Source organism: Temnothorax longispinosus, chromosome 11 (assembly GCF_030848805.1).
Source record: "Temnothorax longispinosus isolate EJ_2023e chromosome 11, Tlon_JGU_v1, whole genome shotgun sequence".
In the NCBI taxonomy this organism is placed as follows: Eukaryota; Metazoa; Arthropoda; class Insecta; order Hymenoptera; family Formicidae; genus Temnothorax; species Temnothorax longispinosus.
The window spans coordinates 6,157,428-6,182,574 of NC_092368.1; the positions used below are offsets into that span (position 1 = coordinate 6,157,428).

General features: G+C 40.7%; 1 protein-coding gene and 1 long non-coding RNA gene across 3 annotated transcripts in view; one reads left to right on the top strand and one right to left on the bottom strand.

Annotated features, from left to right (window-relative positions):
- Form3 (formin 3) overlaps nucleotides 1–25,147 on the bottom strand; it is a 37,130-nt gene that overhangs the window by 880 nt on the left and 11,103 nt on the right. The window contains exons 2-25 of one of the 2 annotated variants that reach the window (XM_071793356.1): nucleotides 15,335–15,437; nucleotides 15,136–15,251; nucleotides 13,833–13,992; nucleotides 13,429–13,462; nucleotides 9,741–9,882; nucleotides 9,269–9,448; nucleotides 7,845–8,234; nucleotides 7,151–7,342; nucleotides 6,997–7,058; nucleotides 6,664–6,852; nucleotides 6,401–6,572; nucleotides 6,207–6,314; nucleotides 6,012–6,082; nucleotides 5,814–5,940; nucleotides 5,464–5,716; nucleotides 5,107–5,222; nucleotides 4,643–4,781; nucleotides 4,275–4,409; nucleotides 4,055–4,205; nucleotides 3,477–3,604; nucleotides 3,254–3,394; nucleotides 2,955–3,103; nucleotides 2,404–2,773; nucleotides 93–1,666 (exon numbers count right to left, since the gene is read on the bottom strand). In XM_071793356.1, coding sequence (XP_071649457.1) covers nucleotides 93–1,666; nucleotides 2,404–2,773; nucleotides 2,955–3,103; nucleotides 3,254–3,394; nucleotides 3,477–3,604; nucleotides 4,055–4,205; nucleotides 4,275–4,409; nucleotides 4,643–4,781; nucleotides 5,107–5,222; nucleotides 5,464–5,716; nucleotides 5,814–5,940; nucleotides 6,012–6,082; nucleotides 6,207–6,314; nucleotides 6,401–6,572; nucleotides 6,664–6,852; nucleotides 6,997–7,058; nucleotides 7,151–7,342; nucleotides 7,845–8,234; nucleotides 9,269–9,448; nucleotides 9,741–9,882; nucleotides 13,429–13,462; nucleotides 13,833–13,992; nucleotides 15,136–15,251; nucleotides 15,335–15,401 — 5,166 coding nt within the window. In that variant the 5' untranslated portion in view covers nucleotides 15,402–15,437. Of the gene's footprint in view, nucleotides 1–92; nucleotides 1,667–2,403; nucleotides 2,774–2,954; nucleotides 3,107–3,253; nucleotides 3,395–3,476; nucleotides 3,605–4,054; nucleotides 4,206–4,274; nucleotides 4,410–4,642; nucleotides 4,782–5,106; nucleotides 5,223–5,463; nucleotides 5,717–5,813; nucleotides 5,941–6,011; nucleotides 6,083–6,206; nucleotides 6,315–6,400; nucleotides 6,573–6,663; nucleotides 6,853–6,996; nucleotides 7,059–7,150; nucleotides 7,343–7,844; nucleotides 8,235–9,268; nucleotides 9,449–9,740; nucleotides 9,883–13,428; nucleotides 13,463–13,832; nucleotides 13,993–15,135; nucleotides 15,252–15,334; nucleotides 15,438–25,147 lie in introns of both variants that reach the window. The other variant, XM_071793355.1, reaches the window with a different exon arrangement.
- Nucleotides 21,147–24,817, top strand: LOC139822292 (uncharacterized). The gene is made up of 2 exons (XR_011734484.1): nucleotides 21,147–21,385; nucleotides 22,771–24,817. It is a non-coding gene; the product is annotated as an uncharacterized lncRNA (long non-coding RNA).

The following is a 25,147-nucleotide window of genomic DNA, read 5'->3' on the forward strand; positions in this document are numbered from 1 at the left end:
ATCAACGATAAAAATTACATTGAAGATATCGAATAACAACAAGGGCTTGCTTTACAAGGAAGCGCAGATGTTTTCGATTAAATTATATTAACCTCGGGTGCTTTTCGAACGTTCCTCACTGCCGGTCCAACGCTGCTGCCGCTGCTGCTGCTCCTACTGGCGGGTATCCTGCTGACGCCGATCTGACGAGGACTCGGCCGCCTCTTGTCAACCGCGTTCTTTGGCGGCACCGGGCTGTTCGACGGACTGCTCTTCCTCAAGTCGTTGGTCAGCGCGCGGATGGCCGAGGTGTAGCTGCGTAAATGCGCGTGATTGGCGGCCAGATTTCGCACCGTGTTCACGGACGTCGCGCTGTTCAGCGAGCTCCGCGAGCTGCGTAAGCTGCTTCTGGAACCGGAACGTTGCACCTCGCCTCTCGACATTCCCGCATCGCTCAACGGGATAACGTTCGAGGTTCTTTTCAGGGACTCGGTTTTCCTCAACGCAGAAGACTCGCGCTTCGCGCTCGCGGTGCGCTTTGGCAGAAAACTGGACTTCTCCGACGCGCTCCTCGCGCTCGTCTTTTTGTCGAACGTCTTATCGGAAGCCGGCTTCAATAACTTGTCGACGGATGATCTCCGACCATTCAGGTCGTCATCGTCCACCACCGTGATGGTGTTACGCCGACGTTGCTCGCCGCCGTAACCGCCCAGTTCCGCCGGCGAGCATCGCGTCGAGTCATGCGTGTCCGTCTCGTAATTGCCTGAGGACGTCTCCTGGCTCAAAGTCTCCGACACGAGGCTCTGCGTCTCTTCGAAGCCCTCGTCGTTCAATTCCTGATCTCTGCTCTTGCCGGACGAAGGCGGCGACGATGTCACACTTATATCGGGAATGAATCGACTACGGAACAAGGGGGTTTGCCGAGTCGTCGACCGATCGCGCGAATCGTCTGCGATTCGAATATCGGAGCTCTTCTCGAGTTCCCTCGTGCCCCCGATGGGCTTCAGATCCATGCGCTTCTCTTCTTCCACGGTCTTGGGCGTGTCGTCCTGCTCGTTCTTCCGATCGTGCGGCGAACTTCCGTTTCGCGGGAAGCCATTAACGATCTCTTGATCCTGGTTCACCTGACTGGGTGGGTTACTAGTCAAACGGACCGCTTCCTTCACCTGACTTGGATCGATCATGCTTCGATGACGCTCGCGACTCGTCACCGCCCGCTCGGCGAGCATCGTAATCGGCTCCCGCGGTCGCGACTCCTGCATCACCGGGCTCAACACGGTGTTGGTCACCGCCACCACCGGTGGCGGTTGGCTGACCGGAAGCCGCGAGCTTCTGTGGCCCATTATCGTTGACGCTGTCGTCGTCGACGCCGAGCGCGATAGACGTTGAAGGTCTTCGCCGGAGCGCGCGATCTCCGCTAGCGCGGCGTCAATGTCGCACGATAACGATGACGAGGCAGTGTCGCGCCGCTTCAGCTTATCCTGCCAGACACGCAGCATGGAGTCCGTGTCCTCGTGGTGGATCTCCTCGTCAGCGAGGACAAGGGTATTCGGCCGCTGCACCGTCGACTTCTCGTCGTAAACCAATTCGAGGCTCGACATGTCCGACTTGTCCTTGTCCCCCGTGGGATCTTGGCTTTTCTTGTACCTACGTGTTCGTCGCGTCGCTGAGTATCTATCAAAGTTACCTGGGAACCAAGATATATAATATTATTTTATCGGAAATTAATATTCCAAGGAACTTTTAAAATTGCAAATTATATATATATTAATAATTTTTATGTGTCAATCCCTTACAGAATACTGTAAGTGATTATTTGGCTAGGATTAATTACTTATTTCGAGTATTAAAAGTACTGTTTTTAATAATTAATACTAAAAATAAGTAATTAATTACTAGCCAAATAATCACTTACAGTATTAAATTTCTATAAGGGATTTTGACTGAATAAGAGTCCAGACAGCCAAGTCTGTCGAAAGCAGATCTTGCCGAGTATCTGCTACAAATTTTGTCGGTAGAAAGACTGATCTGATGCCGGTTCTGATATATCACATGATATCAGAAGAACACCAATAGCAGTGTAACAGAGAGTCTGCTAACATAATCAATGGAAATCGAGCAAATCCTACAAAAATCTCCCAGGCTCTGCGCCGTTCCTGCTGCCAATCTACTCATACTGCCTGTCAGTAGGTTCTGCCTGCGCGGTTTCTACTGCCAATTTACTGTCTGATTATGTTAGCAGACTTTGCTTGCAAAACATAAGCTGAATGCGGACGCAATTGATGTTAGTCTGCTGACATGTCTGATTAAATCTGTTACCAATCTGCCGACATACTGCTAGCTATATCATTTTGCTTACTGAGGGCGTAATAATTGGAGAACGAACATTCCGTTTATATATTCTATGTTCCGATTTGTACTCACCAGTACCAAGATCCGCGCTGGGACTAATCGGTTTCAATATCGCAGTCTTTGTTTCTCGACTCTGGAGGGAGCTGCTGCAACGTTCCCTTTTGCAGGGTTCCTTCTCCACGGGTTTTACCTCCTTCGGCGGGCTGAACAACCGCCTGGTTGCCGGTGGTGTCTCGATGTTGTCCGAATCGATCTCGATCTTATCACTGACTCTTTCCTCGTCCGTGGAAGTCTTTCTGCCGAGCTTGGAGAATCGCCGGGTTACAGGTGTTTGCGTTTTGGTGTACGGCTGCCGGAGATAGATCGTCAACTCGTCCTGGGGGGCATCTAAATTTATCGTGTCACTGATCTTGTTTTTCTTCCTGTCCTCCTCTCTGATCGCCTGTGAATGCATCGTGACGTAATTTAGTTCTTTGAAACTTTATTGTCTGAAAACGTTTGGACTAACTTTTCTATCTTCTGACTTTACTCAAAAAAGTTATACTACCATTCTCCTGCTTATAAATTATTGCATTTACGCATCATTAAATTAAGCTTGATAAGCTGGTTCTATTTACACTTACCTGCAGTGTGCTCGGCATGAGAGCGTTCTCGGTGTTGTGTTTCGATCTAAATCTACGGGAATAACGCGGATCAGCTTCTTCCATACTATTTGGTACGTTTAAGCTCGATTTTCGCCAAGGAGACTTGTCCTGGGACGATAATGGTTGAGCTTCTGGAACAAACGATATTTGCTTAAATCGTCAATTGTGTCAATCGCGGATCTAATACCTCGCAGCTCATTTGCAATTAATATATTTTATAATGTTTACCAATGATGACGTTATAATAAATTTATAATAAATATATAATTTGTACGCACCTTCAATGGCCTCCATCGTGCGCATCACGTCCGTTTTCTCGACGGACGGTCGCCAGTCGTAAACTTCGGAGAACCCTGCTCCTTCAAGCATGGTTTGGTCTTCCGCCAAGGTATTCATCGGGCAGCTCTTGCCTTCGCTTTCTGTAATTGGACCACGTCTCATATTAGAAGGCTTGACGCTAAAACAGTTATCTCGACATTCGCGGAAAGTGAACTTGCTCACCCGAGTCTTCGAAGGACCGTCGGTTCGCTTGGTGCAGTTGCTTCGCTCTTTTCTGGAGCTGTTCGCCCGCACGATCTTCCTTCTCGTTCTCCGACAGCCACGCCTCGATCTTCTGTCGCCAGGCTTTCCTAATTTTCCAAAAGATAAATTAAACTTTACTAAGAATTTTTTTCTATTAAAAGATTATACACATAAAGTAGATCTAAATGGGATATTCATCGCAGCTCGAAATTTAGCAGAAACATTCATATCTGCTTCAGAATCATTGATTTTTTTTACCTTTTCACGCTGGTGCTGTTCACACCCACACCTATCGTCTTTCTCGCGATCCTTCTTACGCGTCTCACCGCTTCCGTTCTAGATGAGTGTCAACAAAAATTCTTTCTCCGGCATGATATGAATGTTCCTGCCAAATTTCGTCGAGCTGCGATGAGATTCCTATTTAGGTCTACTTTTCGTATAGTCCTTTCATTTGTTTTTCTTTATCCTTCCGTATGCACATTCCTTTTTGTTTCAAGTCTTTAGATGTAAGAGTGACGATTCGGGGATTGTCAAGATAATACAAATTTCCGACTTACCCGGTTGGCTTCGTTTCCTCCTCTTGCAGGAACGGTTTACTCTCCGCGAGAGGAGACGGTGAGCTCGGTCGTTCCCGATCCCCCGAAAAATCGGCGTTCAGCAGATCGCCTCTTCGCGATTGCCCTCGAGCTCTCCGCGCCCACGATCGATCTTCGATATTTTTCAAATATAATTTAATTTCAACAATATCTGTAAAATATATCAAGCATTATAAAATACCTAAGCTTCCCCATGATTTTCTCTCCCGTGTATTATCCTGTCCGGACGTTCGTAAGAAGTCCATCAGATTTCCGTCGTCATCCTCGCAGGGTATTCTACTCCTGCGCCGACGAAGCGTGCCGTTAGGCGTGATATCTGTTAAGTAAAATGTCATGGAATATACATATATTGCGATTACGATTTCATTGTTGTTTGTAAATAGTCGTAGCCACGGTCACGACCGTGGTCGTAGCCGATCGTACAAAGGCTTGTAGATGACTCGAAAATATTCGATTCTTATTGGCAACAGTTTTATTAACTACAAAAAAGTGACATCATATACTATTTTTAATTTCGCTTTTTTTTCAACGCAAGTTGCAGTATGATACCTGGCGAATATGTGTCTTCTTTGGTAGACTGTTGGTCGGGACCGCCGGAACACGATCCTAAACGACGTCGGATGCTTGGCGATCCGATGACCGAGACGTCCTCGTCTGACGTAACACCGCCGCTTTGTAATCTTCTTATCTAGAAATATCATCAAAGATTTTTTTACCCTGTTTGATATTAAAGTTTCTTTTGTTTTGAACATTTCAAGAGACCATTTTTAACTTTAAAATGAGATATAAAGTACTTCGACAACACGAAAAATTAAAATATTAAAAATTAAAAGTGTTCAGGATCGCGTTTTGTCATCTTCTGAATAGGTATTAAAACAAATTTTACAATTCATGAATTCTACTTTTGTCTCAAAACATTTATTCACGCTTTATTTAGCCATTTGGCGTTACTATTTTTTTCAAACATGCTAGATATTAGCAAGTATATGGTAAATATATGGCAGAGAATTTACCTTGGCCTCGCCGCGGCTATAATTTCTCTGAGGTAAACCGGTGTGGAGGTCGAAAAATCCATAGTCCATCAAGTTAGATTCAGATTCCGAGCATGGTGTTTCCGTTTGACTGCTCACTGTGTATTTAATGAATACGATTCTTAAGCATCTTTTGAAAGGCGGGAGGAAAAGGAACATGCTCTTTTAAAGAAATCTGAGATTTGTCTATTTTTAACACCATTTCGAGGTCTTAATAATATAGTCTTCGGTTTACAAAAGGACAGTAGTTGCTCAAAAGTCGTAAAGTGCAAAATTGCGCTAGTTTTTGTAAAAATATGCATTGTTCTATTTTTTTTGCGAGGACACGCATACACTCACGCAGTCGTTTCCTCGCCAGCAATTGCTCCTCGCGCTGTTTGCGACGCGCCAGGATCTGCTCCTCCTGGATGCGCCGTCTTTCGTTCTCTGCAACCGCCTGGTTGAACTTCTGACAGAACTGATGGAATATCCTGAAGCACTCTTCGATCTTGAATGTGTTCGTATCCTCGCAGAAGAATTCCGCGAGCAATCGTCTCACTCCCTCGAGCTCCTCCATATCCCTCTTCAATTGCGCCATTTCTTGCTCGGCCATCTACGGATTTCAAGCAAAAGTCTCGTTCACTTTTCACACTCCTTTTTAAAGAATTTTGTCTCGTATTGTCTGTGAGATTAGTCTTTATATTCGTTACTTGAAGAAACTGTGCCATCTGCTCCTGTATATCGCTTTCGGTCGAAGAGAGTTGGATCTGACTCTTGATCTTTTTGATCTTCGTGTCCAAGCTATTAAATTCGTTGGTCAATTGTTCGATTGTCGTCCTAAAAAGAAATACCTACTGTAAGAATAATATTTCTTTCACGATTGTTGTTATGCATATAGTAATCTTTACTTTGTCGCTGCTTCTAGGGCAGTCATATTTTTCGCGAAGCTTAGTAAATCTTTCCGTTTTCTCTCGGCTTGCTGAAATATACATAATTTTAATTACAAAAGTATACGTTTCTATGAGTTCTTAAATTGCACATACATACTGGATATATACATGTTCGATTTCACTCAATCCATAACTAACTAATCAATATTTTACCAATGCTACGTAGTGAATCAGATTCATCCCCGGCTTGTTCGCGCGAATTTCGGTTAGCTTCTGCAACGAGGAGAGCTTCACACCCGCTGCATTGCCAGCATAGCCACCCTGCAAACGCGATAATCGAAACTCTGGCTTATCCATCCCGGCGTTCAGAATTCATATCAACTGTTCGGCGACGAGCAAATACGTACAGAGTTCAGAAAATTACCAGCGACCAGGACCATGTACAACATCTCCTGTAAGGGTTTGTTCGTCATCAGGTCATCACCGGCAAGTATCATCGAGTTGATGCTTGGCTCCAAGTAGCTCATATTCGCGGCGAATTCTTCCTTCAGCAGCATGCACTCGATACGTAACTTGTAACTGTAGATCGATAGCGTCGTTATTTCACTCTCTTTTAATTTAATGGGAAAAATATTAATCTTTCTTTAGGTGTATATAAGGAAAATATTACTTTGGCACTTGGACAAGCTGCAGAAAAAACTTCTCGGCGTTACCGAGCTTCGACTTGTCGCCGTCGAAGCTCTTGAGCATCTCGAGTTCGTCCACCTCCGGCAATATTTTCAATAGACCACGCAGCTTCTCCGCGCCGATGTCATCGTGACCGCCCTCCTTGATCAGTTGGATTATGTCCTCGTTCGAACTGAATGAAGAATACGAGAATGCGCGGATAATAGCAGTAATGATACAATAAAATAAAATACGTGCTTATATGTATATCAATTTTTCAGACAATTATTTTCTTAATTTTGAACATTTATTAATTTTTCCGTTATCCTTATCGTACCTTCGAAACTGCTTCAGAAAAATGTTAACGTTCAGACTCCTTTTTCCGTCGAGTAATGCGATCTAGAAAAAGAAAACATTCGAGAATATAACGTATATAAGAACTCATTATTCTTTACAAAGCAAAGTGAGAAAAAACGTTAAATGAGAGCAACCTCCGTCGGTTCTCGACGACGTCGTTCGGCGTCGGCGCCGATGCCGCACGAGGTCGAATAAGTCGCCGGTGGTACCATCGGCGGCGCTTGTTGGCAGAACAAGCCCTCCATCTCAGCCCAGTCTAGATCCGCCATCGGGGAATTCTGATGCTCGTTCGCCACGAGGGACCAGATGTTTCGTTTGCCAATCACCTAGGACGTAAAAAGAATTTCGACACCGTAATTTTTCGCCGTTGCCTTCGTTTAATTTAAATATTCTCTCTAACTTAAGGTCTTTTATTTATTTATTTTATTTTAATCCTTGTCTTGCGGCTTGGAATTACTCCTGGTTTACAATTTGCAATACACTTTACACATTTTTATTTCCACTTCCATTTTATATCTCCATAAAGCAAAATGGAGCTAACTTAAATAAAATTTAAAATTTGTATTTATATTAAATAAAACAAAACGGGACAAAAACAAGACAAAACAAAATTTAATATAATAAAATAAAATAGAATCCAAATCACTCCCTTTTAGTACTCTCTCTATCCATTCTCCTCTCCTAACCCTTTTGCCTCTGTTCTATTCTCTTTTTTCACCTCTTTCCTTAATGTAACTTAAGGTTCTTTATTTAATTCAAGGACAATCTTTAGAGAGGAAAGCGTTATTTATTGTGACTAAAATCCTCGACAACTCTTTTCTTAGATACCTTATGATTAGGTATCTTGTTCCAGTTGATAGTCTTCATTTTCGTTTTAGGGGTGGGAATTTCTTGTTGCGGCAGCAGCCTGGCGTGATTGCTGGGCGGCTCGGGGGTAGGCGCGCGTGCGACGGGGGACACGCGCAGAGGGGGTGGCATCGGCGGCTCCATCGGTGCATCAGATGTGCCGACGTTAGCGAAAAGCGGTGGCGGGGGCGGCGGCGGCAGGACAAAACCGCTACCGCTCGACGGGCTTGGCGGGCCCGGTGGTGCGACTGGAACCGGGGGTGGCGGCGGTGGCGGTAAAGGCACTGTCGAGCTGTTGTTCGCCGGCAGCGATGCTTTTCGCGACGTTCCGCACGTCTGATCGGCGCCGCGGCAGTGGCAGCATAGATTCGTCTGTTCGAATATCGTTAAATTGTTGAATATATTTTTCGTTTACTTATATTACGCGTAATCGATTGCACAAAGTACAAGAAGTATATTTCGCGTGATAAGAAGTATATATTTTATTTATATACACACAGAACGCACAGCGCGGGTTTTCCAGGCCCAGACGAAACTTCACTTACACGGAATTTTCTGTTTTCGATATTTAGTTTTAACTTCATAACTTGACAGAAATAAAACACTTTGTGATATTAAAACCTTCAGGCATATTTCTAAAAATCTCAAAACTTTAAAATAATAAAAAACCAAGTTCAAAAATATTAATCTGAACCAGAGTTACAGCCTGTCAAAGTTACATGGATCTCCCAGACCTATGGTGTGTGTTTTCGGGATGCTCTGTTCTGGAAGCGCTGTTTATTCTAGGATTAAATTGTTATCCTTAGCCAAAAAGGAGAATATGACAAATCCTTGAAATTGCATTTTGAAAGCAAATCTCTGGCTTTGCAAAATCATTGCGCGACTGACGGAAGGCATGTGTGAATGCACGGCTTCGTGATTCATCGACGCGAAGCGTGGTACGGGTTTCTTCTTTTATGGACTCGCGTCTTTCGGTCAAGTACGGTCAGAAAGTAAAAGTATACACGGCCGGTGTTACATTAGCCTACGCGGTTGACATTGACGATCTCCCGCGAGTGTGGCCGCGGAGATTTAAACTGATCTGATGTAACGCGGGTGCCACATCGTTGCATCGCGTCTCCCTTCGTCGACGGGTATGTGTCGCCGTCGATTGCATAATCGGCGAAAGTCCGAGAAAAACATAGTCGTAACGGATAGAATCAATAAATTTACCGTTGACTCTTGCTTACGTGGAAGCATTGCGCATAATTATCTTTGTCACGTCAACAATTCTTAAAAGCGATTGGAAAAGCGTTGTACGAAACGTTATACGACTCCTATTTTGCGAAATAATTTCGTGGATCTTCTCGATATATTGTTTCTTTTTGAAAGACGTAAATAATAGAAAAAAAGATGCGGGTATTTACTTGAAGACTAGGCGACCTCAGCAACTTGGTGGCATCCTCGCGACTCTCCAGCAACGTGGCTCGGTGCACCAGTGTCTCCGCGGTGTCCCACGCCAGATCGCTGGCGGCGTCTTTCGGGTCCAGTCGCAGCAGATGCTGCAGGATGCTCAGAAAGGGTATCTCCTGCGGAGTGTCTGCGACCTGTGGGTGTGCTGCGTTTTGTCAGACGTCTCTTACGCGCGGCGCTCGACGCGCTCGCTTCTCGATTAGAAGTCTTTGAATAGCTTTTATAGGAATTAAGTGGCGAGGGAGTTTAGCAAATGAATAGTTAACGATGTAACGCGATGCGCTTACTCGAGGCAGAAGGGACAAATTGCGCACAAAGGTAGAAAATTAAAATTAATTAATTTTTTCCAAGATTGATCGCAAAAAATTATCGAGAATATATTGGCGGAAGCTGGGAAAAACCGGGGAAATGCCGGAAGTCGCTCACTTGGCCGAGGATGGCGTAAAAAACGTCCACGTGAGAGGAGAGATCGATACCGGGCGGTCCGTGATTTGCGAGCTCCTCGTCGGTCTCCCGCTGATCGTCGAAGGCGTCTAGCTGTACCCTCACATCCGGCGCATGACTTTTCCTGCAAGAACAATCGTCGTCATCCTGATTCGTGGACATTTGAAATTTTTATACTTCTCCTCCTTGTTTTCAGCATCTCCTCGATTCGCGAGAATTCTTTGAAAATTTGATTCTCAACTTGATGAATTTTTTCTTTGCATTTAATATTTCCAAGCGAGTTTGCCTCAATTTAATATTCAAAATAAATAACGCGACTGATCTGTGGTAAGAATTCTCTGGGTAAGTCCGGCTCAAGAATGATTGACAAGATGTTACGATAAATACACCGCAGGCGTCAAATTCTGTACGCGAAGAAGTTGCAAATCAGAAATCTATAAAGAACGCATGTTTCACGAGTCGCGAAGCGTTAGAATAGCTCGCGTTCCGCGAACGCTTTTACGCCTTCAAGAAATAGTCGCACGGAAATAGTCACCACCGATTTCAGCGTCAATTCTCGAATCCAATAGATAGCTCGGGGTCCACGCAAAATGTTCTAGATGTGCTGAATCGTGACAGATTCAAAATACATCACTCGCGACATTATTCTCATTTAAGTCACTCATTGATACATCCGTCGTAAAGCTAAAAGAAAAACGTTTGTAAAGAGCAACGTTGAAGTCCTTAATTTCATAGAAAAAAAAATGTTTACTGATTCCAGTGATCCCATGGCAGATTATATAGATAAATATGCGGGGTAGCGATTTCAAATTTTAAGGCTCGAGATGGAGACGCGCGATTGAGATTTAAACTATGAGATAAGTCTCGAGCATCCAGAACGGTCTGGGCAGCTTCCAGTTGTGCGTCTTACCGAGAGAGCGTACCAAAATACTCTCCGCGGCGGTCCAATCCTGCCATCGATCTTCGCCACGAGCAAAACAGAAGTGGATAACGAAGAACACGAATGTGAGCACGGCAATGACTCACGGAAAGCGATGCCGGCACGCTCTCCGCGTGGACCGTCGTAGAGGAGCAAAAAGAGAATAGAATTCTCTAAAACGCTTTCTTCTCTCCCCTAAAATACTCGAAATCTTCGCGCGTCGCGCGTAGCGAAGCGGACATCTGAACCCTGGCCTCGCCGGAATAAAACCTCACGAAGTAAAAGTATAATAGATTACGCAAATGAAGTAGATTTTGCGAAATATCCAAAACGTAGAAACACCCCGATTTGGAAGCACACGAGGAACGTTCCGGTTTCTCGACAAAAAATCACATGTCGATAAGATTTATCGATGAGATGCATCGAAAATATTTCTTCGAGAACAATCAATAATATTTTTACAATACTGCGTGGACACTCGTTAGCTTATTCCGCGCGAGACATCAGTTGCTATGTAGGTCAACGAAGTCGAGGATCGAGGATCCATTAGGAAGAAATTGGTGCTTTTTTCCTTTCCTCTTTCTTTCTTCTTTCCCCTTACCGCTGATCGAGAAGACGATTGCGCGACGGGTGCCGAAGATGAAAGCTCCAGAGAGAAAAAGACGACGAGGAAGAGCCATCCGTCGATTACCGAGATTCGAGATTCGGAGCTAACGCGGATAACGCCGGCCGGCCGGCGCGTCGCGACGTCGGACGCATTTCTGGCTCCAGCGCGGCGCGAGATGCGGTCGCAGGTGCATCGGTGCCGGTGAGAAGTTAATTCGGGCTTTCCTCGCCTCCCCTTTCTCCTTGCCGTGACGCCGTGCGGCCCTTTCTCATCCCTTCTCTCTAGCTATCTTCCTTCCGCGATTCCCCTTTCCCCCACACTGAGAGAAAAAAGTTAACTTGACTAAATATTTTCAATTGATAATTTTTTTAATTGAAATATTTATAAGTATTTGAGCCGAATTACGTCATGTTAGATTTAATATGTCGTATTTAATTTAATTACATAAATATTTCAATTAAAAAATAATAATTAGTTAAAAATATTTAGTCAAGTTAACAACTTTTTCTTCTCAATGCATGTTTCTTTCTTTTAATTAGAAACTTTTTTTCTATCTTTTAGTTTTCAACATTCATTATATTATTTAGTATATTCATTTATTAATTACTTTTTTATTTTTTCTTATTCTTTCTTTCTTTTCTTGTCTTCGCTCACGGAGAATGTTGCCGAGAATGCGCGGAGGGAGACGAATCGCCTGGATTCTACACTCGATTCTATTTCCCGCTCATCGCTCGTCACCGATGAAAAGGTGTCGTCTCCGGAATTGCGCTCTTCTCGTTATACACGTTGGATTAATTAGCGTGAGAAAGCGAACATTGATTGAGATGATATTTCATATATCTTTGGGAGAGGACCATCGTAATTCAAAAAACGAACTTTCCAGGAACTTTCAGGGACACCTATCGATGATCTTACTCCTGTACGGGGATTTTTTTTGGTGGTCCATTACCGAATCAATTACTCTCCAGAGATCTTCTCCTTTGCGTAAATCGCGATGCAATCGCATTGCACCTTCCTCGATAGCACATGTAGCTTGATACACCCGTGCTTCGCTACGGTATATGCGAAGAATTCTATAATTCATCCCCGAACTTAGATTTGCCCGTTTAGGGGTTGATTAGGACAAAATCTTGAATTATGTTTTTAAGCATTTGTATGGGTAACTCTTTGTAAGCAAAAACCAAGTTGATATCTCAACGGGCCTAAGAGATATTGAAGAATCCGTGAAACACGTTTTACCCCTTTTCATCCCGTTAGGGGTCGAATTTCTAAAAATCTCTTCTAGTGGGTGCTTACGTCATGAGAGGAATACACTACCCGAATTTCATGTTTCTAGGTTCAGGGGTTTGGGCTGGGCGTTGATGAGTCAGTCAGGACATTTGTCTTTATATATATAGATTTCAACGTATGTAAGTAATAAGTCGTTTGTAAGACATTTTAGAAACGTTTCTGAACGATACGTGCTACCTGGGTTCTTATAAACGAATATGTATTCCTAGCCTAATTACTCGATCGCGCTAATCTTGTTAATGACTGTTTGCCAAACAGCATCAACTGCGATAAGCAGTGTATAACAATCGCGATACGTTTAACATTATCGGCGAGCATCTCAATGTAATCTCGAAAAATGCCGCTTTTATAGAGGAAACAAGAATTAATCTGAAATACGAAACAAAAAAACTGTTGTTGCTCGTATATACAAGTGTACTGTAACAAAATTTGTTTGAATCAGACAAAACGGTAGAATTATTTAAGGCAGTATAAAACGTTCTATTTTTGCGTCTATGCAACACTATTGCGTAAACCTGCGAATTTGAACCTGCGAGTTTGGAAAGTAAGAAATTCGAGTTATATCAAAAAGTCACGGCACTTTTGTATTAGAACATTATTTGGATTAGTGCATGCAAGTGAATCGGTGTCCAGGGTCGTCAATACCGTCACGATGGGATCCTCCCTTCGTTAGTGAACCAATCCTTCGTGTAATTATCTTCGCGGTGACATTAGGCGGTGTGTGCGAAGGAAAAGGTGTGGGTACAATAAAGTGTCCTTTCGTAATACATTCATTATTATTTATTATTCCACAAATGTTAAGGTGTTAATAAGTTAATGCCGCGGATCCGGCCGGATCGTCGTAGGGTACTCACCGCAGCTCGTTCAGGATCGGCAGGAGCTTGAGACCTGCAATTGGAAATCGGAAGTCGTGTGTCAGTACTATTTCTAATAATCAACCTGACCAACGGACTCAAACTGCTTATTTCATCTCGCAAATCTTACGTTTTACGAGAATGACTCAAACGGATGAAAGCGAGAAAGATATAGAACAAAAAGAAAAAAGATAGTCAACGAATTTTTTCAATTAAATTACAAAGTCAAAACGAAATAAATTACGGCCGCATTCGAACGATGCTTCATGTTAAATCGTTTCGTTCATCATCCGTTTGTATAAAAAAATTCTGCGCGTCAAGTAGTCAGTCTCGCGGCGACGAGGAAGCTGCGCCTTAATGGCATCCGCCAAGAAGACTCTCGAGTGCCGCTCTCTTTCACTCACCGATGAACTCGTTGCGAATACGTATGCGGTCCTTGAGCACCGGCGTCGAGATGACCAAACAATTTATAAACGCCAGCAGTGCCGTCTGGTAATCCTCGGCCGTCGCTTTCTGCAGCTCGTCGACCACGACTCGCAATCGATAACGCTCGCCCTTCCGCTCCTGCATTCGGACATAGGTCACCGTTTAAGATCGGAGTTATCTCGCCACACTTGCCTTCAATTCCGGGAAACGTCTGTATCCCGAGATATCGGCGTTTCCGTCGCGGCGCGAGCACAAAGTCAGTCAAGCGTTCTTTCATTCGCGTCGGATCGAAAACATTTTTCCATTATAGCTGATAAAGAAAAAAGTTGATAAGGAGTAAACTTTTCTCAGTAAACACTGAGCATCAGTGAGTGAATATTACATTATTGTATATAACACACATGTTATATTGCATTTAGGACCGGTTGTTCCAACACCTGTTGGTAACTAATAGTTAAATCATATATATGTCTTTGTTTTTTCTTTAAATTAGAGTAATTAGACAAAGATAGATATATGATTTAACTATTAGTTAGCTTACCAACAGATTGGGACAACCGGCCCTTATATATACATTGTTGAATGAGAAATTATAACATCCCAGCTCGCAGAAGCTTCTAAAGGACGTCTGAAAAATTATGTTGTCTTTTAGACGTCTTTGCGAAGTCTTTAAGATGTCTTTTAGAACTTATGCTGGGATAGAGGTAATGTAACTGATGTTTGAGTGATGTTTGGTGTTTATTGGATTCGTCCCACGTTCCACGTTCCACGTTTGTTCCAAATTTTCCGACCTATGTTGATTTATTCGGCTCTGCGAGCTCTTTTCATCGATCGTCGCGTGGTACGATGAAAGAATTTATCTCTCATGGGGAACGCGCGATCGCGAGAACGTCGGTGATCTGTCTCCAGCATGCAAATCGCGTCGCGATAAAAATATATTTCGCAACGCGATGGGATTATACAATGGGCATATTACGGCATAACTCACTCTTGCTTGCGCGCTGCGGTGCGCGCATTTAAGAGGAGTATTATTATTGCAGTGCGCTTCGTTCTTTTGTTCGAAGGGAGACCTTGAACCGTGACTTTTACCTAAGCGCGGCACACGGTTATTTTGCGGCAGGTACGCGACCACTTCTTCTGCATCTGAAATGCCATGCCTCGTGGCAACGCCTCGCGTGCGCGGGTCTTTGCGGCCGTTTTAGCGTTTATTATATACATCCCGTCGTCCAAATGTGCGAATCGGTAAAAAAAAATTGTATTTTTACTTTCAGAAACGGTCACCTGGTACGTGTGAAGAGTATCGATGGCTCTCTGCCTGCCGTCTTGGCTATAAACGCACAGCGCCGACAGCAGCTCCACGACTTGCTTCTTCACGGACGAGCACGCCGTCTCCAACGCTGCAATCGGCGGGATATAGAGGCGTTAATACGCGGCGAGAGATCTCGCGTGATTACGGAATCGGGAACGGCGGACAATTTACCTGAGGCGAGCTTGACGCAATAATCGGGATTATCCACGATGTAGTCGAGACCGACGTGGGAATCCATATTGGCTGCATCCGCGGATGCTGCGCTTTCATCAGTCTGCAACGGTACAAAAAAGGAATTACTACATGTCGATTTCTCCATCTCTCCCATATCTTTGTCAAATTATTTTGCATTTGTTAAATCAGAAGAATTGATCTATTTATATAAATTGTTAACTCGTGTTAGGAAAGTAACTTTAAGACATTATACTTTACTGGTGCGCGTAATTACGCTAAAATCGAGACTATTCAAAATATGGCCGTTTGATCGTCTCACGCGCACGCCTATCTGATTTATAGAACGTTTGGTAGCTCGTTTGCAATAAACGCTAATTACCTTAGGGTCGTGCGCCTGTAAAAGGAAACGGCGCGTCAGCGCGCATAATTCTTCTTAATCCACCGTTAAGGTGATTGGGCCATCAGAGCATGTTAAAGAAAAAAATCCGAATTAAATATATGTTATAAAAAAAACCTAAATACGCTTAAATTTGCAATTTTGAGAAAATCTGACGTCTAGTTTTTAAGATATTAAATCTCAAAGTTGGCAATTTTAAATAGGTTTTATGGGAAATTGTACCGAAAACATACATTTTTCGAGAATTTCACTCACTGTCTGTAAAGAAACAAGTTCAAAAAACTGAAAATAACATTATTTGATTCTTCTAGCACTTGTTAAGTATAAGACAAAACGACGTTGACGTGTAATAAGGCCAAAAATTCAATCAAAAGTTGATGAATCGTCGCGTTTCTTGTCGGCCTTTCGATCAGCTGTACGCGACGTGAACATGTGGCAACGCCGCGCCGTGTAGTGTTTTCTTTCCACAGCACTATTCTTTGGCAAGCAAATCTCCCGTTATCGAAATTGTTTGTTACCTTCCATTATTTTTTAACATAAACACAATACATAACCTCACTCAAACACATGGCATTGGCATGATAGCTGCCTACATCGAAGAGATGCAATGTCGCGACATTTCTCTTGTACGAATGTCAACTGAAGTCAAATCTTGAACTGTTTACATTTATCAGTAGATAAATTGATACGTAATCGAATGAAAAGTTACATTATAAAACCAGTAATTATACAAGTGTCTAGAATACATCCATAAAAATGGTTTTTCTTAAAATAAAATTTAGCCCTTATATTGACTCACATGGTACATGGCCCAATCACCTTAAAACGAGACGCTACCGTGCAAGAAACGGACACCGCGTGGTAATGCCAGTTAAAGTTTCGCAATAGGTACTATAAACTTCTCTTACTACAATTAATACTCAATGACGTCCATAAAACATTTTCTAGTCGTTTGCGTTAAGCGACTGCTTTAGGATTAAATCCTTTATTAAATTAAATATGATAAGAAGTCAACCGCTCAATCCAAGAAAAATTTAAAAGGGAAGGCAAACGGCCAATAACGAGCATAAAAAGATGTTAGATAGATAAAGAAAAAAATGCAGATTTAAGGTGCCAATTCATGAGACGCTGAAAATGAGCGTCAACAAGGTGAATGTGGTGGTTTCGCTTTGACGCTAGCGTCAAAGAAATGAAGTTGAATTTGTTTAATATTCAGCGTCGTCGCTGAATCGTCGTTAATCGTCCCAGTACAATCAAACATAGACTTTGAAATACGTAAAATATTAATTATTTTCAAGTAATATCTTCAAGTAATAATATTTTATGGATACATATATAAATAAAAGAAATTATTTCTGAAGATTTTTACTTGCTAAAAATGAACGTCGAGCGTTAACGTGAAAAGGCACCTTTATTCACAACAATATGAAGTTGAAGCGCATTGTACCTTTCGACTTACTAATTGTAAGTCTTCTTGAGCAATCTCGATATAATATTAAAATTAAGATAAAGACTACAGACTACATAATACAATAAATAAAAGGAATAATAGAAAATTAGTAATAGAGGCTAAAAAGGCCAGATATTAAACTTGTACTAATTGTAAGACATAAAACAGTACAAAACGTGAACAAAGGTACATCATATAAAAGCTTGTGAGTAAGGAACGAACACATAGTCAATCAGATAAAAGATAAATTGAGATAAAACTGTGTTGAATTGTTAGACTTAATAATTCGTCAAAGTCCTACATTCTTTAGGATCGATCCAGTTTTACGCTATAGCGAAAATAGGACCTGGGCGTGGGACCATTTTAATTTCTGCTAATATTTTGAATTATGTAAAAAACTGGAACTTGAATAAAAAAAATCTCAGTTTCGGAGAATTCTCTCCGGATACGCGCAGTCATTAAATGATTCTTCAGTCGACTTTTATATTCCGCTTTGCTTCATCTTTCTGCATTCATTACAGTTCCATCTCTATCTTTAACGAAGCGATTAAGAGACCGTTTAGTTGACGAGCCGATTTCGCTACACCCACGTGAACCGAAAATTCGTGGGATCGAGTTAAAAAAATGTAAATGTAGGATCCGAGATAAAGCACTAGCCATATTTGTTACGGCTTTAAACGACCGCCGGTCGATTCGAGAGACACAAGCAACTTTTTTTTGCCTCGCGGACTATGACTCAATCGAGCAAAAAGAGAATTTCCTAAGCGACGTCTGTCTGCAGACTGTGATCGCTTTGTATTAAAGCGTGAAAACGCTTCATTTACGCAGCAAAGATTAATGATTCTCGGGATCGGACTCGGCGTATCTCTCTCCTCGTAAAATTCGCAACAACGAGAGACGAGAGTGAAGTGGATCGAGGCTGCGGAGCCAAGGTCTAGGTTGAAGTTTAAGCGTACCGAAACTAATTGTAAGCTTATTATACGCCGTTATGCCTTCTACGTTATGTCGCCCGTAAAAAAGGGAAGAGATCACGGCGTCGAAAGAAGAAATGGGCAAAGAGAATGTGAGGCATCCTGCGTTGAACGTCAAAATTTCATTACACAGAAAAAAGTGTCAAATTAACGTACTCGTGTATACGCAACAATTTATAATATTGAATTGAGATTATATTCCAAACAAAGAAAATTTGCTTGAATAAAGTCATTTATATAGTTAAACGAAGTTTTGTATCCCAGTGAACACAATGTCTTAAATCGGGACATAAAACGTCTTAAAGACGTCATATGCCCCGATTTGGGACACGCCTGTTATCTGGGATAGTTCAACCAAGAAAAAAATTGAATTCTTATAAGATTATAGATTATAGATTGCGTATATAAGAGTATATAAGTTTTGATTTGTGACATTTTTTTTTATCTGCTCACCGCGGAGTTTGTCGCAGCATTTAATAATATAACACGCGAGCAAGCGTTGGCACGATCGCAACGATATTCCTTAAATGTAAACGGAGCAAAACACGTGCAAACGAAACGTTCCCGCGCCATCCACGTGTGCACGCATTATTGGAACTCCCGCATCTGAAAAGATTTGAGAGTATTGCATTAGTTGCATGATACGCGGTTCGCCGATACCTGGATATCGCTATTGCGCGGCCGCGTCGCACCGGATGTGAATGGTTAACGGAAAGGAATAAGAAACTTGCTGACGCCAGCCACGACGACGACGGAACGAAGGAGCGCAACGAGAATGGAGCGAGAGTGCGTAGGAAAACAAAGAAAGAGCTCCGAAGGGGCGAAGGGGCGAGAGTAGTCGGACAGTAGTAGAAGGGTAGCGACAGGATTAAGATAAACGAAGATTATACACTCCGTAAACTCCGATCGATACAACTTGATAAAGCACGTACGGAAAGACGATTTCTCTGCGGCCAAGATATATGTATAATTTATTAACTTCAGTTCACATGCCAAAAGAAGTAGACTTAAAACAAAAACATATGATAATCGAAGAGTAATTTAGATCTATCAATACTTAAATATTTTTACATATAAAATTATGTCTATCTATACAAAACATGTAGGTATAACTTCAAATAAGATTTAAAGCTCTCTAATTTCATAGAATAAATATCTGTGTTAATTTAGTTTAATATATTTTTTAAACTGTTGAAAAAAGACAAAAAATCTTATGCATTTTAATCAAATATTAAAAAATTCCACATAAATATATGAATAAAATTATAGAATACGATCGTCCAAGGATTGCTACACAAAGATAAAAGCGACACCATTATTCTCTTTCCAAATAAATAAATATTAAATTAGATTAACTCTTTGCGGTTCAAATTATTTCTCACTACTAAGCAAAGATATGTCCTTAATTCAATCTAAGCAGCGAATAAATCAAAGAATTTTTATTATTTAGAAAAATTTAGAGATTTTAAAAATAAAGCTTGCTGATTATAATCCATTAATTTCGAGCGCTTAATTGGAAAATGATATAGGAATAATTTATTGCAAAGCATTATTTATCGAGTCCAGCTCGACACAGGAAAAGAAGTTAAATTAAATACAAGAATTACATTTAATATCTAACAGAAATAAATTGCGAAAGAATAAACTTTGCAAAACGTATTTTCAGAGAACACCTGTGCATGACAAATTGCAATTCAAGTAAAATAACAAGATCTTTCGAGGCACGTTCTTGCTTGGCGCAACAATACTAATCGCTTCGGAATGATTCCGCGCACTCCACGCTACGATTGGCATCGATTGTGTATCAACATACGTAATATCCCTGGTAACCATCTCCGATAGAAAACGATTAAAAACGGTTATATCTGTATCGTTTTTAATCGTATCTTATTGGTTTTATCGTTGCATATTTAGAAGACAGATAAAACATTAATTGAATCGAAACGGTTTCTATCGTTTTAGATCCGAATAAGGAAATAACTATACAAATTTTATAGTTATAAATCGTTTTCTATATGTACAATTATTGCCCGTCTGAATCAATCGTATATACACGATATAGTATATATCGTTATTTATGGTAATAATTTTACCGTATGCATTAATACGGATATACATATAAGAATAAAATGATAGACATCTCATCGATATTTATATGACTTAACCGAACCAACACATCTATTGTTTCTTATCAGGATTTTCTGACATACAGCTTATCATCTTTTTTACAGCAGCAAATCGGTTCGTTTTTTATCGTATATCAATGATATAATTATAAATTGAATCCGCATCAACCAAATCGGTGATTAGTTCGCGACAATGCCGCTAGGCCGCGCATGATAAAAAGCGCTTCTCGTATTTAAAATATATCCAGTCATAATATATAAGCAGACCCCCTGTGCGAAAAGCAGAGAAATCCAGTATCGTAACTGGAGGGATCCCTTCCTATAAGGACCTCCTGGCGTAGTCGCCCCGGACACCGAACACCGAGCCCAGCGGCCTCCGACTCCTGGCGCTAGTTGCCTCGTTCCCGGCATTCTTCAAAACGATAAAAACCGATTAAAAGAAATGAATCGGTATGAATCTGTTTCCTTAATTCACGATTCGTAACGATTGAAATGGATTGACTAAAACCGATTCAAACGATTCATTAACGTATTAAAAACGATAGAAACTGATGTGCAGTTGATAAAACATTTACGATAGGATCCCAAGTATTTTGTAACGTGAGTTTCTGATGGAGTATCGTAAATAAACGATTCGCTAACCATATTAAAAACAATAGAAACTGATGTGCAGCAGATAAGACATTTACAATAGGATCCCAAGTATTTTGTAACGTGAATTTCTGATAGAGTATCGTAAATAAACGATTCACTAACCATATTAAAAACGATAAGAAATTTTTTATCGTTATCGTTATCGTTATCGTTTTTTATCGTTGGCGGTTATCAGGATATCGTATCATATCGCAAAAAGTGCAGTCAACAGTCGACTGAAGTGGGTATTTTCAGTCGTATCGCGAAATAAGTACTTTCTTGTGTTAAAAAGATCATCAGTCTTGCTCGAGGAGAGAAACTTGTTTGAGGAAAAATTTTTTCCGTTGCATATCTTCATTAAAGATTACATTCTTTCGAGTTGAACAAAAAAAGAAACATGATTTCGACTACGAGTTTACTGGCGATCGGAGTAGCTTCTGGGATTTTCCTCTACTTCGGCTTTCGATCGAGGTAAGTGCGTGAAAATATATACTAAAGATTGTCAATTGATTCTTTACTATTTTGTCAAATATTATCTCTTGAAATTTTTTTTGCCGAGATATATATGACAATTGTTCTGAATTGCTTTCTTGAGGGAGGAAAAAATGATTTATAAGAATAGACTGACCGCGAAGGAGTTTTATATATCTAAATCTCTGATCCTTCGAATTCTATACAGCTTTATATGAGTCTCGAGATTTATTTCGAGAATTTGAAATTTGCGAGGTGAAAGGGTTACCGATTTCTGCTTAAAAAATGTGTAAATTATTTGATGGATAAAGTATCATTTAAGAAAGGTATTGAATTTGGCGAGAATCAGTAAAGGAGTTACCGATTTCTGCTCAAAAAGTTACATGTATAAGTTGTATATGTAATTTTATATAGAGTATCATTAAAAGAAGGTTGGTATTGAATTTGGCGATAATCGGTAAAATGGTTCTTTCTTTATATTGAATTTTTCAAAATTTTAAATGCCTTTAACTCAAGAACTGATCAACCAAATCTTAAAGAATTATATATGAAATAAAGGTAAAAAAGACTGAAGAATATAATAAAATATAAGAAATAGTCCAATATTTCAAAAATTACAAAAGTTAGAGCAAACACGGGCATTTCTAAAAAAAATTCAAAATTTTATAAAGAAAGAACCTTTTTACCGATTATCGCCAAATTTAATACCTTCCTTAAATAATATTCTATCCATCAAATAACACACATTTTTTAAGCAAAAATCGATAACCTTTTCACCGACTCTCGCAAAATTTAAAACAACTTTATTTTAATGATACTCTATATAAAATTACATGTATACATCTTATACACTTTTTAAACAGAAATCGATAATCCCTTCACCGATCCTCAAAAAATTCGAAATTTTATAAAGAAAGAACCCTTTTACCGATTATTAGATATATCGATAATCAACCAAATCTTAAAGTATTATATATGAAATAGGGGTAGAAAAGACTGAAGAATATAATAAAAAACCACGGACATTTCTAAAAATAGCCAGAAATCGGTAATTCCTTCACCGATTCTTGCTAAATTCAACACCAACCTAATTACTTATTTTCTCCTGGGTCTCATCCTATTGGACTTTAGAATCTGGTGCATACATTTTAATAAATAAAGTATATTAATAAAGAATAGATGGTATCGAATTTTGTTAGAAATGTCCTTGGTTGCTCTTTTACAATTTTTGAGATAGTGGGATGTATTCTTTTTAAAGAGAGTATTATTAAAAGAAAGTTGATGTTGATTTTGGTGATTGATGAAAGAATTATTTTCTATTGTAATTTGAAAATAAAATCCTTTTATTGGAAATATTTTTAAAAATAATTCAATCTTTTATTTAGTGAAAGAAGAAGCTGCAGAAAAAGAAGCTACGGAGAAAGAAGCAACGGAGAAAGACGCTGCGAAGAAAAAAGAAGCTCCGGAGAAAAAAGCAGCGGAGAATGAAGCAGAGAAAAGTAAAAAGCGCAAAGAAAATAATGAGGATGAAGAACAAAAAGAAGAAAAAAATTAAAACAGATTAACATTTTTTATATAATGTACAATTATTTTATTATCTCTATATATTGTCACGACTTTTTGCACTCCCGGACCGCTCCGGGACGTGTGCCGGATCAAAAGGACTTAGGAGAGCGGGATGGTTGGCCTCTCCAGTGATTTCCTCGCACCTCCGATACTCCACGAAATGTTCCGAATGTTGGGCGCCAGACGCGTACATTCGCGTCCACGAAATCGCGAAAACCTAAACGAGACGCAAAACGAAGTGTGGAGGTGCGTGGAATCGGCTAGCTTGACCTAATCACGGGCGGGGTTAATGAAGGGCAGCGCGATATTCGGCGGGGTGACACGTTAATTTCATACTCAGTCAGATAACAAAGAAAATAACATTTATTGAGTACTGGTTGTCGAGAAAATAACAACGTTTATCCATCCGGCTTCGATCAAACACAAGATAAATTCAATAAATAAATCAAGAATAGCCGGTGGCGGGGTGTCTGAATTCATCTAACCAAAATAACATTAATGCGGACGCGAGACACCCACGGAGTATTAATTGAGTCTCTAATAAACACGCTGAAGGCTCTATCCTCAAACAATTAATAATTCGAGTCGAAAATTATAATACGCAAGAATACTACACTTAATATCACTAATGAGAGTGAGGTTCAACGCAAAATGTCGCGAAATAATATCTTAACCTAACGCGAGTGATTCTGCTCGGGCGCAACGGGGAGGCGCCGAGTCATTTAACCAGGCAAAGAATACGATAACTAACGCAAGATACGGGATTAATGCGGTTCTCCAATGAGGCAGAATACCGGTCAACGCGAAATACTAGAGTCGCGATATCGCTAATAACCACGGAACGCCATGCAGAGCTACGCAAGTAACATCTGAACGCACGAAACGTGTGAACGCCGGTAATTTCTTAACGCGAATACAAGTCTAACAGAATTAATCAATCGGCGGGAACGACATTCGACCGCGATTAACAATGCCATCGACATTCCAACGCAAAATTCGAGATTATCGCGAGCAGGGACGCCATAGGACGTAACGCAAATAAGACCGGACGCAACGCTTCTCAACGCGAGAGCACAATTATCAACCAGTAATAACGAGATCCGAACACAAATCGATACGCTAACACAGACGCTCGAACACAAGAATTTCCCGACGCGAAGAAACGGTAACGCAATTGACGAAATACCGGCCCGTATGCGGCCGTACACCAAGGTCGCGAGGACAACGCAATATACTCGCGATATCGAACTCATTAACGCCTATCGCGATCTCCAGGGATTCGCCATAACGCTTGTACCACGGTTCCGCGGCCACGATACCATCCCGAGGCCCTTCGCTCTCGTTATCGATCGCGAAATTACACTCAATCTTGACATGCGTTATCCCGAGCGAGAGCGTGTACCGGAGGGCGGTGTCGTGGCTTTACAATATATAAAATAGAATGTCTGTATGTATGTCTGTTCTTTATACACTCTTAAATTATTCGACCGAATTTTTACCAAAAGTATATAAAATAGGGGTAGAATTTTTCGGGGAGTGTTATAGAATGTACAGTTTTTTGTTACCGATCTTTTTGGGAACCGGTATCCAAAATTTACAATTTTTCGGGAAAAAATTGACCGAATTTCAAAGAATCTATATATGAAACAAGGGTGGAATTTTCCGGGGAGTGATATAAAGTGTATATCTTTTTGGGAACCGGTATCCGAAATTTTTTCAATTTTTTGAGAAATAATTGACCAAATGTCAAGATATACCCTGATATCGCCGATATCAAAGAGAAATCTATGGATTGGCTGTGTGAGCGTGCCATTCTGTGGATGCGGAAATCTATTGGCGTTATATATAAATATACGTTATCATCTATTTGCGTGTCTTATTACATTATTACTCCAAATTTCATGTTTTTAGATTCAAGGGTTTGGGCTGGGCATTGATGAGTCAGTCAGTCAGTCAGGACATTTGTCTTTATATTATAGGAGTAGAAAAGACTGAAAAATATAATAAAATTAGAAATAGCCCAATATTTCAAAATTTGCAAAAGTTATAGCAACCACGGATATTTCTAAAAAAATTCAAAAATTAAAAAAAAAAACCCCCTTTACCGATCATGGCCAAATTTAATACCAATCTTCTTTAAATGATACTCTATCAATTAAAAAAAAATTCAGCCCGATATCTCAATATTTGGGAAAG